Source organism: Erinaceus europaeus, chromosome 16 (assembly GCF_950295315.1).
Source record: "Erinaceus europaeus chromosome 16, mEriEur2.1, whole genome shotgun sequence".
Taxonomy (NCBI): Eukaryota; Metazoa; Chordata; class Mammalia; order Eulipotyphla; family Erinaceidae; genus Erinaceus; species Erinaceus europaeus.
In genome coordinates this window covers 18,991,490-19,010,401 of record NC_080177.1, presented here as the reverse complement: position 1 = coordinate 19,010,401, position 18,912 = coordinate 18,991,490, and the positions used below count along the sequence as shown (strand labels likewise).

Genomic DNA, 18,912 nt, shown 5'->3' with positions numbered 1-18,912 from the left:
AGAAGAAAAACTGGGAGGGGATAGTAGATAGGGGGAGAGAAAGACTCCTGCAGACCTACACTGCTTGTGAAGTGACCCCACCCCCTGCAGGTGGGGAGCTGGGGCCTTGAACTGGGATCCTTGCACTTCGTACTTTGTGCGTTTAACCTGGTGAGCCACCTCCCAGTCTGCCCCCCCCAATAACTTTATATTGAAGAATCAGGAGCCACTCTGGATATAGATTACTGGCAAGACTGCCTGCCTGCACACCCCCAACCCTGAGGACATTCTGGGCGGTCCCTCGGGCTCTCAGTCAACTGTGATGAGTGGTAACACAGTGACTCAGCCAGAATTTCCTCATTATCAACTGTCCACAAATGCCAAGTCCATTTCTGGGTTCCATTTCTGGACCCCCAGTGTCAGCTGCTTTGGAACAGTCAGTTTCTCGGGGATCAGCTGTTGTCTACATCATAAGGCTGTGGGGGGGCGGGGGTAGATAGCATACTGGTTATGCAAACAGACTCTCATGCCTGAGGCTCCATCAAGTCCCAGGTTCAGTCACCCCCCCCCCCCCAACCATAAGCCAAAGCTGAGCAGTGATCTGGTTAAAACAAACAAACAGATAATAAAATAACAACAAAAACCAAGGCTGTGGCAGAGATGAGCATGAAGCCCAGGCCTCTGAGACACTGCTGTTGTCAGTTTATTGCTGTATCAATGTGAGATGATGTCAGTCCCACTGCTGTTCCTCTGTAACATCTCTGAACCATACTTTCAATTTTCAGGAAAAAAAAAAATGCCCCCCCCCCAATCTACACTGGGGCATTGTGTCTGCACATCTTACTGCTCCTGGCAGGCGCTGGGCTGTCTTTTTCAGATAGAAGGTGAAAGGCAGAGAGGGAAAGACAGGCCCCAGCACTGCTTCACCACTCACAAAGTAACTGTGTGTGATGCTCCGGTCCTCACACAGAGTCATGTGTGCGCTCAACGGGGTGAGCCGTCTTCTTGCACCTAAGATTTTATCTTTTTTTTTTTTTGTAAAGATTTTATTTATTAATGAGAAAGATAGGAGGAAAGAGAAAGAACCAAACATCACTCTGGTACATGGCTGCCGGGGATTGAACTCAGGACCTCATGCTTGAGAGTCCAGTGCTTTATCCACTGCGCCACCTCCCAGACCACAAGATTTTATCTTTTTATAGGATCTCTGTGTAGATGCCGTATTTTCTTTATACACTCACTTGTTGGACACAAATTGTTTCTGATTCTTGGTTATTATAATAGACTGGGCTTCAGAGATCTTTTTGAATTAACCTGCCAGTGGGATTGCTGGATCAATATCACACACACACACACACACACACACCCCTTTTCTTTCTCTCTTTTTTTTCTTTAGATAGAGGCAGAAAGGCAGAGAGACCACGACACCAAAGCTTCCTGCAATGAGGTGGAAGCTGGGCTCAAGTCTGGGTCATGTACTTGATAAAGCAATGCACTATCCAAGCAAACTATTGCACTGGCCCTCTAATTCTCTTATAATTAAAAACAACTATTTTCTCTGATAGAATAAAGAGAAATTGAGGAGGAAAGGAGAAGACAGAGAGGGAGAGACAAGGAGACACCTACAGCTCTGCTTCACCACTCGTGAAGCTTTCTCCCTGCAAGTAGGAACCGGGGGTTTGAACCTGGGTCCTTGTGCAGGGTAATACATGTTCTTAACCATGTGTGCCAACACCGGCCATATATATATATATATATATATATATAATTTTTTTTAACCTCCCTCCATTTTTTCTAAAGGCTGCATCACTTACATTCCCAAGAAGATATAAGGTTTCTTTTCTGTACCTTCACCATCACTTGTTTCCCATCTGTGCTCAGTGGCCATATTCTCAAGAGGTGTGAGGTGATGTACCATGTTGGTGTTGGCGGTCTCTTCCTGGTAATAAGAGATCTGGAGCATTTTTCTTTTTCTTTTTTTCATGTGTCTTTTTTGGGTGTGAAGTGTCTGTGAGCTATTTTGGCAGCCTTCTCTCTACTTTATGATGGCATTTTTTTTGGCTGTATTTTGTTGAGTTTATGAGTTATCTTTATTTGTCTTGGGCTTATCCCTTTGTCAGGTCTATGTTATATGAGTTATTTCTCCCATTTAGTAGGTTGTTTCTTACTTTTTTTTTAAATATATATTTTAAAATATTTATTCTCTTTTGTTGCCCTTGTTGTCTTATTGTTGTAGTTATTATTGTTGTTGTTATTGATGCCATCATTGTTGGATAGGACAGAGGGAAATGGAGAGAGAAGGGGAAGACAGAGAGGGGGAGAGAAAGATAGACACCTGCTGACCTGCTTCACTGCCTGTGAATAGACTTCCCTGTAGGTGGGGAGCCGGGTACTTGAGCTGCGATCCTTAAGCCGGTCCTTGCACTTTGCGCCACGTGCACTTACCCCACTGCGCCACCGCCCGACTCTCTTACTTTTACTGACTGTTCTCTTCACTGTGTAGGCGCTTTTAATTTTTTTTTTTTTCAAGATTTGCTTTATGGGGGGGGGTCAGAAAGATAGTTCACTGGATAGGACATGTGCTTTGCCATGTGTGTGACCTAGATTCGAATCCTGGCACCACACTGGAGGCATTATGACACCAAAGGAAGCCCTGCTGCTTGGTAGTCCTCCTGAATTAAAAAGCATCCTGTTAACAGTGAGACCACACATGCACAAAGTCCCAGCTCCAAGCACATGTACACACACAAGGTTATTATTTTACCAGCACGCTGACATGTGCACACACAAGGTTATTATTTATTTATTATTATTTTTTAAATATATTTTTTAAATATTTATTTTTATTTATTTATTTATTCCCTTTTGTTGCCCTTGTTGTTTTATTGTTGTAGTTATTATTGTTGTTGTCGTTGTTGGATAGGAGAGAAATGGAGAGAGGAGGGGAAGACAGAGAAGAGGAGAGAAAGATAGACACCTGCAGACCTGCTTCACCGCCTGTGAAGCGACTCCCCTGCAGGTGGGGAGCCGGGGTTCGAACTGGGATCCTTATGCCGGTCCTTGTGCTTTGCGCCACCTGCGCTTAACCCGCTGTGCTACAGCCCGACTCCCGGTTATTATTTATTTTACCAGCGCGCTGCTCAGCTCTGGTTTATGGTAGTACAGGGGATTGAACCTGAGACCTTGGAGCCTCAGGCCCGAGAGTCTCTTTGCATAACCATTATGCTACCCACCCTAACTCCTACATACATTTATTTCATAGGAGAGAGGGTTTTAGGGCTCTGCTGTGGCATAAGAGGTGCCAAATAGCAAACCCAGGGGCCTCATTCATGCAAGTCCTGTGCTCTACCCACTAAGCCATTCTCCTCAGTTGGCAATTTTTTAGTTTGTTGTTGGTCCCACTGGTTTATATTTTGCTTTTTCTTTGTCACTGGATTTGAGTCACCAAAGACGTTAACGAAGCCTATATCAGAGTGTTTTGCCTGTATTTTCTTCACTGTAGTATATGGATTCAGGCCTAAAATCCAAGTCTTGGAGTGAAATGTTTTGTTAGTGATGACTTTAATGCTTTTGGATGTGGCTCTCCAATCTCCCTGGAACCTTTGATTTTTTTCCACCTATCAAGATGGTATGAAGGTGCTATTTTTGCCCTTAGTATCAAGAGAAAGTCTTTAATTCATTTTGATTATTTAATAGTTTAACTATTAATCAAAAAAATTTAAAAATACCTATTCTCTTTTGTTGCCCTTGTTGTTTTTATTGTTGTAGTTATTATTGATGTTGTCATTGTTGGTTAGGACAGAGAGAAATGGAGAGAGGAGGGGAAGACAGAAAGGGGGAGAGAAAGACAGACACCTGCTTCACCACTTGTGAAGCAACTCCCCTGCAGGTGGGGAGCCGGGAACCAGGATCCTTATGCCGGTCTTTGCGCTTCACGCCGCGTGCACTTAACCCGCTGTGCTACTGCCCAACTCCCTATTAATCAAATTCTATGCTAACACTTCTTTCATTATATTGAAACTGTTCAATTACTTCTGGCTTCTCCTTTAAAAAAAAAAAAATACCAGGAGACCTGCCCAGTAAGAAAGGCTCTCCTTTTTTTTTTTTAAATTATCTTTATTTATTGGATAGAGACAGCCAGAAATCAAGAGGGAAGGGGCTAGTAGAGAGGGAGAGACAGAGAGACACTTGTAGCCCTGCTTCACCACTCGCAAAGCTTTCCCTCTGCAGGTGGGTACAGGGGGCTTGAACCTGGGTCCTTGTGCACTGTAACATGTGCGCTCAACCAGGTGCGCCACCACCTGGCCCCAGCTTCTTTTTTAAAGATAGTGAAAAATGGGGCCGGGTGGCGGTGGCACCTGGTTGAGTGCATGTTACAATGTCCCCACCAGCAGGGGGAAAGCTTTGCGAGTGGTGAAGCAGGGATGTAGGTGTCTCCCCTCTCTGCTTCTGCCTGTCTCTATCAAATAAAGTTAATTAAAAAAAAAAAAAAGTGAAAGAGACCACAGCACCGAAGCTTCATTCTGTGCAATGGGCAATGGGGCTGGGACAAAGTTGGGAAGTGCATATTACTTCTGCTTTTTTTCTGCCCACACTAGGAATCCACTGTTGCTGGTGGCCATCTTTTTTCCATTGTTGTTGCTGCTGTTATTACTGCTGGATAGGACAGAGAAAAATTGAGAAAGACGGGGGAGGGGGGAGAGAAAGGTAAACACCTGCAGACCTGCTTCACGGCTTGTAAAGCAACCCGCTGCATGCTGGGAGCCAGGGGCTCGGACTGGGATCCTTGTGCTGATCCTTGAGCCAGTGCACCACCGCCTGCCCACCGCCCCCTTCTTTTTTTTAAAATACTCTGGCTGATGGTGTTGCTGGGGATCAGAAGACCTGGATCTTTGTTGCCTCAGGCATGAAAGTCTCTTTATAGACATGCTATCTCCTCAGCCCCTTATTTCTGTTTTTTTTTTTCTTTTCTTTTTGCCTCCAGCATTATCACTGGAGCATGGTGCCTATACCATGAGTCCATTGCTCCCAGAGGCTATTTTTTCCCCTTTTGTTGCCCTTGTTGTTTATCGTTGTTATCATTGTTAGTATTGTTGTTATAATTGTTGGATAAGGACGGAGAGAAATGAGAGGAGGGGAAGACAGAGAAGGGGACAGACACCTGCAGACCTGCTTTACCACCTGTGAAGGGAAGCCCCTGCAGGTGGGGAGCCGGAGGCTCGAACTGGGATCCTTAGGCCAGTCCGTGTGCTTCACGCTTAACCTGCTGTGCCACAGCCTGGAACTCCCCCCCCCCCTTTTTTTTTTAACCAGAGCACTGCTCAGCTCTGGTTTATGGTGGTGCAGAGGCTTGAACCTGGGACCTTGGAGCCTCAGGCATGACAGTTCTCTTTGCATAGCCATTATGCTATCTACCCCTGCCCATTTCTGTTTTCTATCCTTGTCTATAGGAATAGTTCTATCCTCATCTTGGTTTTCTTGCCGGTCCTAGCGCTTAGTGCCATCTGTGCTTAACCTGCTGCGCTACCGCCCGGCTCCCTCATCTTGGTTTTCTTTGCCACCAGGCTTATCACTGGAGTGGGCTTAGTACCTGTTGCTCTCAGTGGCATTTATGTGTCTTTACTTACAGAGAAATGGGGGAGAGTGGAGACACCTGTAGCATTATTCAGCCATTCATGAAGCTCCCCTTTTCCTACCTGCCTTCCCGTAGGTGGGAACGGGCTTGAACCCAGACCCTTGCTTATGGTAACGTGTGTTCTACTAGGTATCAGTCACATCGCCCGGGCCTCGTCTTCATTCGTTCATAGGTCATATGTGTTTTATTTATTTATTTTTAAACCACAGCACTACTCAGCTCTGGCTTATGGTGGTGTGGGGGCTTGAACCTGGGACTTTGGAGCCTCAAGCACGATAGTCTGTTTGCACAACCATTATGCTACCTACCCCCCGCCCTCAGGTTTCTTTGTAGTGGACTTTAAGACTTTTCTTGTTACCCTGCGGTATTATTTTTATATTAACCCTTGGCTTACTGCATTTCTTGTTGTTGATGAATCATTTATTCACTCCCACTTGTTTTGTCACTACCACTTTTCCTCATTTTCATTTTGCATTCTACTCTCTCAACTTGTACATTTTATCTTCACGCTAAATTTCAAATACTATGTTTTTCATTTCTGGAAGTTTCATTTAAGTTACTTCTCTTAAATGTCTATACAACTGCTTAATCTTTTTAAAAATTCCTTGGGAGTTTAACCTTGCTGTGTGTGGCTTTCCTAGTCTTACAGTGCACTGTTCCCTTGTGTGGTCTGCAGTTTTGACTTGTGAGCTCAGCATCACTGGGATTCTACGTATGGGATCCTGTGTAGGCTGAACCAAGGTGCACTGACCCAGAAAGTAATTTTTTTCTTATTTTATTTGCCTCCAGGGTTATTGCCAGGGCTCGGTGCCTGTACCACGAATCCACTGCTCCTGGAAACCATTTTTCCCCCTTTTGTTGCCCTTGTTTTATCATTGTTGTGGTTATTATTACTGTTGTTGCTGTCATTGGATAGGACAGAGAGAAATCGAGAGAGGAGGGGAGACAAAGTGGGAGAGAAAGATAAGACACCTGCAGACCTGCTTTACAGCCTGTGAAGCGACTCCCCTGCAGGTGGAGGGAGCTGGGGGCTCGAACCGGGACCCTTACGCTGGTCCTTGTGCTTTGCGCCATGTGTGCTTAACCTGTTGCGCTACCGCCTGACTTCCAGTAATTTTTTTCTTTTGCCAAATATGACAAGTATTTCATGTTAAGCTCATAGCTGTTCATATCAATCTACATGATTCTGTGACCACACTGGTTATATAAATTCGAATACTAAACCAATGAGATGGGGTAGGTTGGTTGCATCAGGAATATCTCTGTATCCAGAATTAGTTACAAGCCTTTGATGGTGGGTTTCTTTTTTCTTTTCTTTTCTCCTCTTTTCTTGCTTCTAGGGTTATCACTGGGGCTCAGTGCCTGCACTAGGAATCCACTGCTCCTGATGGCCATTTTCCCCCCTCCCTGTTGTTGCTGCTACTGCTGTTATTGTTGTTGCTGCTGCTGCTGTTATTGTTGGACAGAGCAGAGAGAAATTGAGAGAGGAAAAATAGACACCTGCAGACCTGCTTTGCCACTTGTGAAGCGACCCCTCCTGTAGGTGGGGAGCTGGGGGCTCGAACTTTGTGCTTCATACTAGGTGTACTTAACCCGGTGTGCTACTGCCTGACCCCTGTGGGTTTCTTTTTTTCCGAGTTAAGTATGTTGTTGATATAAACTTTCAATCCAACTCACTGTGTAGGGTCCTTTTTTTGTCTCCAATCTTTGTGTGCTGTGGCCATTAAGCCCCAAGCAGTCTGTGCTTCTAGGCACTCAAACAACCACACCTCTTGCTGCTCTTTAATTTCCTGTCCTTGGTCCCTGGGGTTTATTCTCACAACTTAGTATCTTTAGAATTAGCTATATATTTCAAAGGTATGCACTAAGTTACCCAGCATTCCTTAATAAGTTGATTGATCTTTAAACAGTGGGTTACTAGACTAGCTATTGCCATTAATTCTTGGTAATGAAAGTCTAGAAAGATGCTTCACCTTTGTCTATTGTGTAACTTTTAATTATTTTTATTATCGGATAGAGCCAGAGAGAAATTGAGAGGAGAGAGGGAAAAAGACAGAGAGACACCTGCAGCCCTGCTTCACCACTTGTGAAGCTTTTCCCCTGCAGGTGGGGACCAGGGGCTTGAACCTGAGTCCTTGCACTTAATCAGGTGTGACACTGCCTGGCTCCCTCACTTTTTTTGTCTTTAACATTAAACCATTAAAACTCAATCTTCCAGCTATGCTCTAACATGTTCAGAACATCAGTTCATTTTCTTTTTTTTTTATCAGTTCATTTTCTGAGCATTGTAGTCACCAGTTTTTTTAAAGTTTGTTTTGTTTTGTTGTCCCCCTGCCTGCCTTCTGCCCCCTCCCTTTCTTCTCCTGGTCTGGGTTTCACTGCTCCAGGAACAAGGCTTTAGGCTCAAACCTGGGTCAGTCACATGACCAAGCAAGTGCTTTCTGAGATTACACCATCCTATTATGAGCGCCATGTTATAGAGGAAGCTGAACCCTTCTCAGTTCAAGGTCACATGGGAAGTGCCAGGACTTAGATATTTCAAGTATCACCGCTGAGATGTTTTTCCAATAGGGGAGGGGTAAAGTAGGAGAGACAGCTCTGAGAAACATCTGAAAAGTTCTTACTGCCTGCCGGCTCTAAAAGGCAAGTGCTATCGTAACAACTGCTGAAGACAAATTTATGTGTTGCTATCCCGTTTTTACTCTTATATTTTTGAAGATTTAAAAAAATATATTTATTCCCTTTTGTTGCCCTTGTTGTTTTATTGTTGCAGTTATTGTTGTTGTTAACTGATGTCTTCATTCCTGGATAGGACAGAGAGAAGTGGAGAGAGGAGGGGAAGACAGGGGAGAGAAAGATAGACACCTGCAGACCTGCTTCACCGCTTGTGAACCAGGATTCTTATGCTGGTCCTTGCGCTTTGCACCACCTGCGCTTAACCCACCGCGCTACCTACCACCTGACTCCTGCTATCCCGTTTTAATAGGAGAGTAAAAGCTCAGAGTGGCCAACTTCCCAGTGGTCATTGTGTAGCACTGGAACTGAGTTCAGCTGGAATTGAACATAAAAATCCATTTCTTCCCTGTATCAGGGAGGATCTTAGGATCTGCAGGCCATTTGGTTTCTGCTGCAACCCACTCAGCTTGTCCGCTCCAATGTGAAGGCAGCTACTGAGAAACATAAACAAATGGGCATGGCTGTGTTCCCGTAAAGCTTTATTTGAGGACACTTAGATTTGAATTCATACACCTTTACATGTCACAAAATATTTTTTCAACCATATAAAAATATAAAATGTATTTTTAACTCATGGGCTATACAAAAACAGGCAGCAGGCTGGACTTAGCCCATGGGCTATAGTTTGTCATCTGTTCACACACCAGCTTCCGAGAAGTGAGGTTCTCCAGTGCCTTTGAATCAAACATTCCTTCAGTGGGTTAAAATAAAAGACATGGGGAAAGGAGAACAGAAAGGTTCTCTTGCGGATTCTGTGATGGCGATGCGGGGGTAGCAATATGCAGTTTACACGTTTTGTTCTGCTACTACAAGGTCTTGTTCTAATGTTAAGTGTCATGTCATACCCTACCTACAAAACTAAAACTGTAAGCTCTTTTAGGTATGATGATTATTTCACTTTTAAAATTTCCTTTAATAGGCTATGTACAACAAATGCTCCAAGTATTAGGAGATCAGTACTAGTCAAATGCTACCAAATACAACTCTAATTCAAAGATTCATCATGTTAATATTTACTTATTTTGGACAGACAGAAATTGAGAGAGAAGGGGAAGATAGAGAAGGAGAGAGAGATACCTGTAGCACTGTCCCACTGCTTGTGAAACTTCCCCCAGCAGGTGGGGACTGGAGGATTGACCCTGGCTCCTACACTGTAATGTGTGTGCTCAACCAGGTTGTGCCACCACCTGGCTCTAATTCAAAGATTCTTTTAGTCAGTGGGCTTAATGTATGAGCAGTTCTCATGAAATGATAAACTATGGCAGTCAGGTTAAGTGCATGACTTAACAAAACTGTCACTGGAATGCAGTATAAGGGACAGTTATGAAAGGTATTTCTTGGCCCTGTCTTTCTGAGTCCAGTAAGAGTATTCACAGAAATACTAAATCTGATATTCCTTCTTCCTCTCTTAGAACCACTTTGGTGATCTGGATGGTGGGCACTACACTGCTTTCTGCAAGAACTCAGTTACCCAGGCCTGGTACAGCTTTGATGACACAAGAGTCAGTGAGATTCCAGACACTGCAGTTCAAACTGCTACAGCCTATCTCCTGTTTTACAGCTGCCAACCCTTTTCCATACCTATACACAAATGCAGGAGCTAGGAGAAGAGTGTTTCCTGAAAATTGCAAACAAATGCAACCAGAAACTGGTAGTAAGTTCTGTTTTGTCATTAAACTCGTGCAACTCATATCACTGGAACGAAGTCTTTCTGCTATGATCCACATAATACACATCCTTTTTACAAGGCAAGTCATGTACCAAAGGAAATGGGGCCTGGCTCACTGGAAAAGGCAGCATGGACAGAATGCCGTGCTATTGAAGAGGGGCAGATTCTATATTGAGTTCAGGCCTGAATTCAGCATTAATTTCAGTGTATTTTTAATCATAAAGTCTCATTAAATATATCTAAGAAATTACCTTCCAAAGGTACTTTATGAAGCTAAACTCAAGTATCTTTTGTCTGATCAGTTCTGTGAGCTTAAGAATATGATTTGAAAGTATTAGAAACTTACACAGCTTTTGGCTAAATTATCTCAGACTAAGAGCAGAATAAGAAAAACTGTCACCTTCACAATTTTGTGAAAACCGTCTTTCACCTTCTTCTCCCTGAGAGTCCTACTGGAGACAGCTTTCAGAGGCTCCTTTTCAACCTTCCTTTCACTGGATCATTTCTGTTGACTTCCAAGTTCCTGAGGTGAGTGAACACACTAAGCTCCTCTGTGCTTTCTAACAAATCACTCTGTAAAGACAGCGCTCGCCTTGCAATTATTTCTGATTTCTAGTCCACCTTATCTGAATCCTAAGAATTCTGTTTCTCTTGATGGAATGAATCAGGGTGCTGTTCTAACTTACTCTGACTCCCAGCTCTGAGAATCTTAAGTGCTACGTGTGGTCCTAGTGCCTAGGGGAAGCAAGTCCTGCTACAACAGAATAAATACAAATTTAAATCACTGTAGTGGACTACGTATCTGGGTATATAAAAATCTGTATTTCTATGCTGCTCTATTTTTGATAATATAAAATTAATGACAGAACACTATAAAGGGTTTTAAATTATTTTTCTCGTTAAGATTTTAATATAAGTGTAAATGAAAATTATTATTTAAAAAATTAAAGATTCCATTTATTATTATTATTATTTTAGAATAAAGATTTAGTGCACAAATACAGCCCAAAGCTAACAGAAAAAATAGCTTTGTCCTGTCATTTCCCTAAGAAAGCACTGCAGTTACTCAGAATATGACAAAAGAAAAAAAAAAAAAAAAGCAATCTGAGTTCTAGGCTTCACAAAAGGACCATGTATTATACTATGTACATCATCAAATCTGATGTGCAAGTGTGCAATAAATATATCCACATACATTCCTATCTGTTTTACATCAATCTAGGTAGGGTATTCAGAGTAGATCAAGCTGGGATTCAGAAATGTGGAAAGGCCATACAGTGAAAAGGGAAATAAGGATACCATAAGAATAATATTTAATCTAGTTAATTATTTTGACTTTAGAGCAGACTAAAAAATTGTTCTCGAAGTAAATGGTACCTGTAATGCGCACTCACTGCGGTACTTGGTAAATGTCGCGAGTCAGTGTTTTGTTCTATAAGAGCACTGACCTGGAGTCTGCGGTGACAGTGACAGCTCCCACTGACCTACAGCTCCTCTAAAGGGCTGGCTACAGCTATGCCGTCTCTGTATAAGCATTTCAAGAGTTGTGTTCCTCAGCGTGTAAAAAGATAACGAGCTTGCAACCTACTTTTCCTTATGTGGCTAGATCAGTTATTCTTGGTCCCACTGAAGTATAAAAGAGGATATAAGCTGCTGAAGACTTCACAGAAGAAATGGAGATGTCAGAAACTTCATGATCATCAAATCTGAACCACCGCTGCCTGGCTGCATTTTTACAATAGGCAGTGTAGTGGCCTCCATCCAAGCCACCGTAGTGATTCTGTTCAGACAAGAGAGAGAATTCAGTCAAACTGGATTATATGAGATATACCATCCCAGTGCTTGGAAGTCCTTAGAGACAAGGAACCACCTAGATTTGGTTTCTTTCTTTTTCTTCTTCTTCTTCTTTCTTTTTTAACCAGAGCACTGCTTAGCTCTGACTTAGGGTGGTACGGGGGATTGAACCTGGGACTTTGGAGCACCAGGCATGAGAATCTGTTTGCATCACCATTATGCTATCTACCCCCGCCCTATTTGAAAAACTTCAATAAGATACTTACGGAAACAGAAAACAAGTTATATTTCTTCAAGTTGTTCTTTGGACCAATAACATACTGTGATAAATCAAGATTTTCTAGTGGGAAATCCACAGATGTTTGCAATTTCTGCTTCCACCTGCCATCGTAGGAAAAGCTATAGAGCAAAAACATAGTGATTATACTGTCAGGCCAAAGACGGCAGAATGAACTTTTAATTCATTCACTAGCCATCTAGTGTACAGCCCGGACTACACAGTCCATTTTAAATACACACTATGGATTTCAGTAGTGGATCAAGTATGTCTTTCAGTTTCATTTCCATCTTGTGGATGAGGAAGCAGACACAATAATGTTACTGACTTCCCAAGGTCCAAGACGTACAATAGCAAGAGGCAGAGCCATGGTCCTCTGACCCACTGGTCTCCTAGAACTGACAAGCGAGCTTCCTATGTAGTAGGCCAGTCATCCTAGTGACCACATTTATAATGCTGGTCAAAAGGGAGAGAGGAAAGACTGAGGAGAGCTCTAGATTTAAGCATGTACAAGTCTCAACTTTTGGGGTAGGCCAGAGTTAAACTCTAGAGTAACTACTGGTGGTTAGAAGTAACAGCACCAGCTCACGACACTCTCAAGAAGAATCCTTTAAGCAGCTAGGGAGATGGCACAGGGGGTAAAGTGTTGTGCTCTCCAGCAGGAGGTTCCGAGACCAAGCGCTGGCATCACATGTGCCAGAGTGACGCTGTGGTTCTCTACCTCCTCTCTCTTCCATTAAAAAAAGTAACGGGGGGCCAGGCCAGGTGGTGGCACACCTGGTTAAGTGCATACATCACAGTGCTTAAGGTGTTAGGTTCAAGCCCCTGGTCCCCACCTGCAGTGGGGAAGTTTCACAAGGGGTGAAGCAGTGCTGCAGGTGTCAGTTCTTCTCTCTCTCTCTCTCTCTGTCCCGACCACCCCCTCCCCTCATAATTTCTCTGTCTCTATCCAATAATCAAATAGATAAAAATTAAAAGTTATGGCATCTCATTATCTTGGATGTTATACTTGTTTGTTTAGTGGAGCCAGGGCCTCTGTGTGCAGTTTTAAAAATTTTTTTGAGTATTTTCCCTTTTGTTGTCCTTGTTTTTTATTGTTGTTGTAGTTATTATTGTTGTTGTTACTGATGTTGTCATTGTTGGATAGGACAGAGAGAAATAGAGAGAGGGGAAGGCAGAGATGGGGAGAGAAAGATAAGACACCTGCAGACCTGCTTCACCACTTGTGAAGCCAACTCCCCTGCAGGTGGGGAGGCAGGGGCTCGAATCGGGATCCTCACTCTGGTCCTTGCACTTTGCACCACATGCGCTTAACCTGACTCCCTCTCTGTGTGCAGTTTTATACCTACAGGCTGCTTGGTCATTCAGAGCAGGAGAAGCAGAGACAGAGCATAACCATGTGTGAACACTACCCACGGAGTTACTGGTTTTCTCCCAGCTCTGCTCTTTAAAATAATAAAATACTTATATTGTGGTTAGTGGAACAGTATTATTTCAGAATTAAGAGTCCCAAATTATTTATGTTCAATCTCAGACTGAGAACCACAGCACCACTTCACTATTTGTGGAACCCCCACGGTGCTGTCCAGGAGATTTCCGGGGCCTAAATCCAGGGCATCAGGCACAACAAACAGTAGTATATTTTACCAGATAAGCCCAACCATTAAAATTCAACAACACAAATAAATATACCTCTATAATCCTCAAAAACAAATGATAAAATAAGCTTGTTCAAAATTCACGGGTTGTTAGAAAAGCCGTAACACAATTTCTGCATAGAAAAATATGTCATGACTTTCCTGACAGCTTAATAAAAGCAGGGCTAGGAAGATAGCATAATGGTTCTGCAGAAGGGCTTTTATGCCTGAGGCTCCCTCCAAGGTCCTAGGTTCAGTCCCCAGCACTATCATAAGCAAGAGCTGAGCAATGTTCTGGTTAAAAAAAAAACAAAGTTCATAAAAGCAATTTGGAGGCCAGGTGGTGGTGCACATGGTAGAGCAGACATTTTCCAATGCTCAAGGACCTAGGTTCAAGCCCCCAGTCCGTACCTGTGGAGGTGGGGGGGGGGGCGCTTTTAAAAACATTGATTCGGTGCTACAGATGTCTGTCTCTATTCACATCTATATTCCCATCTCCTACTGATTTCTATATTTATTTATTTTTTTAATATTTTACTTATTTTATTTTTGTGACAGATGCAGAGAGAGAGAGAGAGAGGGAGAGAGTGAGCGAGCAATGCCAGAACACTACCCAACTCTGGCTTAGGGTGGTGCAGGGGACTGAACCTGGGACTTTGGAGCCTCAGGCATGAGAGTCTCTTTGCATAACCATTATACTATCTACCCACCCTTGATTTCTATCTTTAAATAATAAAAAATTAATTCTTTAAGAAAGGAATTTAGGGGGCCAGTGGTGGCGCACCTGGTTGAACGCACACAAGACAATGCACAAGGACCCAGGTTCAAGCCCCTGGTCCCCACCTGTAGGGGGAAAGCTTCACAAGTGGTGAAGCAGGGCTGCGGTGTCTCTCTGCCTCTCACCCTCTCTATCCCTCCCTTCCCTCTCGATTTCTGACTCTACCCAATAAATAGATAAAGATAATAAAAAAAAATTTAAAAAAAGAAAGGAATTTAAACATGTAATAAGTGCCTAGGCTTCTCTAGTAATAGTGAAATGGAAATGTCTTCTTTGAAACAAAAACTACAGCTCAAAACATAAATATTTCTGTTAAAAAATTATAAATGTATCCTCTTTACCGTTTCAGATGCACTAAAAGCACAGGTGGCAACTTCCAGATTTCTATCTTTTTTAGAGAATCCCGCCGAGCCCTGCAATGACTGCAGTAAAATCTGTTGTTATCTGTGAGCTTTTCTTCTTTGGAAAATAACCTAAGGCAATCCTAGAGGAAAACAAATAAATATTTCATTACTTCATTTCTCTAACAGTAAACAAGAATAAAACCAGTTCCTGTACAGTTTTTAAATATTTATTTATTTTCCCTTTTGTTGCCCTTATTGTTTTTCATTGTTGTTATAGTTATCATTGTTGTTGTTATTAATATCATTGTTATTGGATAGGACAGAGAAATGGAGAGAGGAGGGGAAGACCGAGAGGAGGAGAGAAAGACAGACACATGCAGACCTGCTTCACCACCTGGGAAGCGACTCCCCTGCAGGTGGGGAGCCGGGGGCTTGAACTGGGATCCTTACGCCAGTCCTTGCGCTTTGCACCACGTGCGCTTAACCCGCTGCGCTACCATCCAACTCCCTCTTGTACAGTTTAAGATGTAATCAAGAATGCCAAAAGGCCAACATTGTCTTATCTAGCCTGCTGCCTGTGGTGGAGAGGTCCCGCACGTCCTGAGAGCAGAGATGTGACCCCTAACTTCTACCTGATGAATAAAGGTGGGCAAGAAAAACGGGAACAAGCCCTCTCTAAGTCACACTACTGATATGTAGAAAACAGGCTATTTGACATCACTCAAGGCAGCAAATTCTTACAAAGTAGATGCAGTGGCCCAGGAAGCGGTAACAGGGAAGAAACAGACTTGCAGTCATGAGGTCTGAAAGCCCAATCCCTGCACCAAGTATGTCAGCGTGATGCTCTGCTTCTCTTTCTGTCTCCTTTCTCCCATTAGCAAATCTTTTTTAAAAAGTAGCCAGGCCTGATTAAAGCCAACATACAATTCTCCAGATTAACTTTTTTGTTTTGTTTTTCCCTTTCATTGCCCTTGTTGTTTTATTTATTTATTTATTTTTAAAATTTTTTTTAATATTTATTTTATTTATTTATTCCCTTTTTGTTGCCCTTGTTGTTTTATTGTTGTAGTTATTATTGTTGTTGTCGTTGTTGGATAGGACAGAGAGAAATGGAGAGAGGAGGGGAAGACAGAGAGGAGGAGAGAAAGATAGACACCTGCAGACCTGCTTCACCGCCTGTGAAGCGACTCCCCTGCAGGTGGGGAGCCGGGGTTCGAACCGGGATCCTTATGCCGGTCCTTGTGCTTTGCGCCACCTGCGCTTAACCCGCTGTGCTACAGCCCGACTCCCCCTCTTGTTGTTTTATTATTGTTGTTATTGATGTTGTCGTTGTTGGATAGGACAGAGAGAAATGGAGAGAGGAGGGGAAGACAGAGGGGGGAGAGAAAGACAGATACCTGCAGACCTGCTTCACCACCTGTGAAGCGACTCCCCTGCAGGTGGGGAACCGGGGAATTGAACCGGGATCCTTATGCTAGTCCTTGAGCTTCATGCCACTTGCACTTAACCCACTGCGCTAACGCCTGACTCCCCTAGATTAACTTTGAAAGTTCTTTCAAAATGAAGACACTGACTCTCGGAAAAAAAAAATATTAGAAAGGTATGTATAATACAAAAGTAAATTCCAAGTGGATCAAGGACTTGGATGTTAGACCAGAAACTATCAGATACTTAGAGGAAAATATTGGCAGAACTCTTTTCCGCATAAATTTTAAAGACATTTTCAATGAAACGAATCCAATTACAAAGAAGACTAAGGCAAGTATAAACCTATGGGACTACATCAAATTAAAAAGCTTCTTCACAGCAAAAGAAACCACTACCCAAACCAAGAGACCCCTCACAGAATGGGAGAAGATCTTTACATGCCATACATCAGACAAGAGTTTAATAACTGGGAGTCGGGCTGTAGCGTTAGCGGGTTAAGTGCAGGTTGCGCAAAGCACAAGGACCGGCATAAGGATCCCGGTTCGAACCCCGGCTCCTCGTCTGCAGGTGTCTATCTTTCTCTCCTCCTCTCTGTCTTCCCCTCCTCTCTCCATTTCTCTCTGTCCTATCCAACAACGACAACAACAATAATAACTACAACAATAAAACAAGGGCAACAAAAGGGAATAAATAAATAAAATAAATATTTTTTTAAAAGAGTTTAATAACCAACATATATAAAGAGCTTGCCAGACTCAACAACAAGACAACAAATAACCCCATCCAAAAATGGGGGGAGGACTTGGACAGAATATTCACCACAGAAGAGATCCAAAAGGCCAAGATGAAAAAATGCTCCAAGTCTCTGATTGTCAGAGAAATGCAAATCAAGAGAACAATGAGATACCACTTCACTCCTGTGAGAATGTCACACATCAGAAAAGGTAACAGGAACAAATGCTGGAGAGGGTGTGGGGTCAAAGGAACCCTCCTGCACTGCTGGTGGGAATGTCAATTGGTCCAACCTCTGTGGAGAACAGTCTAGAGAACTCTCAGAAGGCTAGAAATGGACCTACCCTATGACCCTGCAATTCCTCTCCTGGGGATATATCCTAAGGAACCCAACACATCCATCCGAAAAGATCTGTGTACACATATGTTCTTGGCAGCACAATTTGTAATAGCCAAAACCTGGAAGCAACCCAGGTGTCCAACAACAGATGAGTGGCTGAGCAAGTTGTGGTCTATATACACAATGGAATACTACTCAGCTATAAAAAATGGTGACTTCACCGTTTTCAGCCGATCTTGGATGGACCTTGAAAAATTCATGTTATGTGAAATAAGTCAGAAACAGAAGGATGAATACGGAAGGATGATCTCACTCTCAGGCAGAAGTTGATCAGAAACGAAAACACAAGTAGAATCTGAAACAGAATTGGCATATCACACCAAAGTAAAAGACTCTGGGGTGGGCGGGTGGGGAGAATACAGGTCCATGAAGGATGATAAATGACATAGTGGGGGTTGTATTGTTAAATGGGAAACTGGGGAATGTTATGCATGTACAAACTATTGTATTTACTGTTGAATGTAAAACATTAATTCCCCAATAAAAAAATAAATTAAAAAAAAAAGAAAGGTATATATTTATATATAGAGATATTTTTCTTAATGATAACGATAAGAGAAGCAGAGAAAGGGTAAAATACACCAGAGCACATGGCAAAGCAGCCCCACTTTTTCTAGAGAGAGGGAGAGAGGAGGAGAGAAACACAACACTGTTCCACTGCTCCTGAAACTTCTGCTTATGCATGGTGCTCCCCAGTGGCATCAGTGGCTTAAACCGGGGTCCTGGCATATGGTTAAATGCACACCACCAACAGCACTTATATTTGGAATTCATTACTGAATAAAGCATATCTATACAAACAGTATTTTTTAATTTTAAAAAAATCATTCTTTTTCATTCTTACACTTACCTGTAATGAACATTTACTTGTGGATGCTAGCGGCAGAGACAAATACATGAAGGCCTCAAACGTCCTAGACTTTCTGTGACAGGTGAGGCACTGTACTGTGGATTTGAACTGACCCTGAAAAAGTGCAACGATGATAGATTCATTGAGTTGCTTATGTTTCTGCCAAGCATGTTCTGCAGCTTTAAGGTCGTCGAGATGATCATTATTTTCTTCTTTGTGTCTCTTCCGGTTATCAGCCTAGAAATAAGATGATTTAAATTGTCTATTAATAGCCCAGTCAGCATTTAAATGTGAAATCAGAAATACACTAAGCAAAGTTAGGACACTTCTGCTTCTCCTAAGGAAGTTTGGGGGGGGTAGATAGCATAATGGTTATGCAAAGAGACTCTCAAGCCTGATACTCCAAAGTCCCAGGTTCAATCCCCTGCACCATCATAAACTAGAGCTGAGCAGTACTCTGGTAAAAAAACAAAACAAACAAACAAAAAAACCTACTATCATTAGGTGTCATAAAAATTCTTTGTCGAGGGGCCCAGGCAGTGGTGCACCTGGTTAAGCGCTCACATTATAGTGCACAAGGACCAGGTTCAAGCCCCTGGTCCCCACCTGCAGGGGAAAAGTGGTGACAAAGGGCTGCAGGTGTCTGTCTGTCT

General features: G+C 42.8%; 2 protein-coding genes across 7 annotated transcripts in view; one reads left to right on the top strand and one right to left on the bottom strand.

The window, feature by feature from the left end:
- Positions 1–10,968, top strand: part of USP50 (ubiquitin specific peptidase 50) — a 33,083-nt gene extending 22,115 nt beyond the window's left edge. For 2 of the 3 annotated variants that reach the window (XM_060174649.1, XM_060174648.1), the window contains exon 6: positions 9,763–10,968. In XM_060174649.1, the coding sequence (XP_060030632.1) occupies positions 9,763–10,252 (490 nt within the window). In that variant the 3' untranslated portion in view covers positions 10,253–10,968. The remainder of the gene's footprint in view (positions 1–9,762) is intronic. The other variant, XM_007531891.3, reaches the window with a different exon arrangement.
- Positions 10,961–18,912, bottom strand: part of USP8 (ubiquitin specific peptidase 8) — a 65,731-nt gene continuing 57,779 nt past the window's right edge. For all 4 annotated transcript variants that reach the window (XM_060174645.1, XM_016192025.2, XM_016192026.2 and 1 more), the window contains 4 exons: positions 18,260–18,496; positions 14,847–14,989; positions 12,080–12,212; positions 10,961–11,799 (listed from right to left, as the gene is read on the bottom strand). In XM_060174645.1, coding sequence (XP_060030628.1) covers positions 11,614–11,799; positions 12,080–12,212; positions 14,847–14,989; positions 18,260–18,496 — 699 coding nt within the window. In that variant the 3' untranslated portion in view covers positions 10,961–11,613. The remainder of the gene's footprint in view (positions 11,800–12,079; positions 12,213–14,846; positions 14,990–18,259; positions 18,497–18,912) is intronic.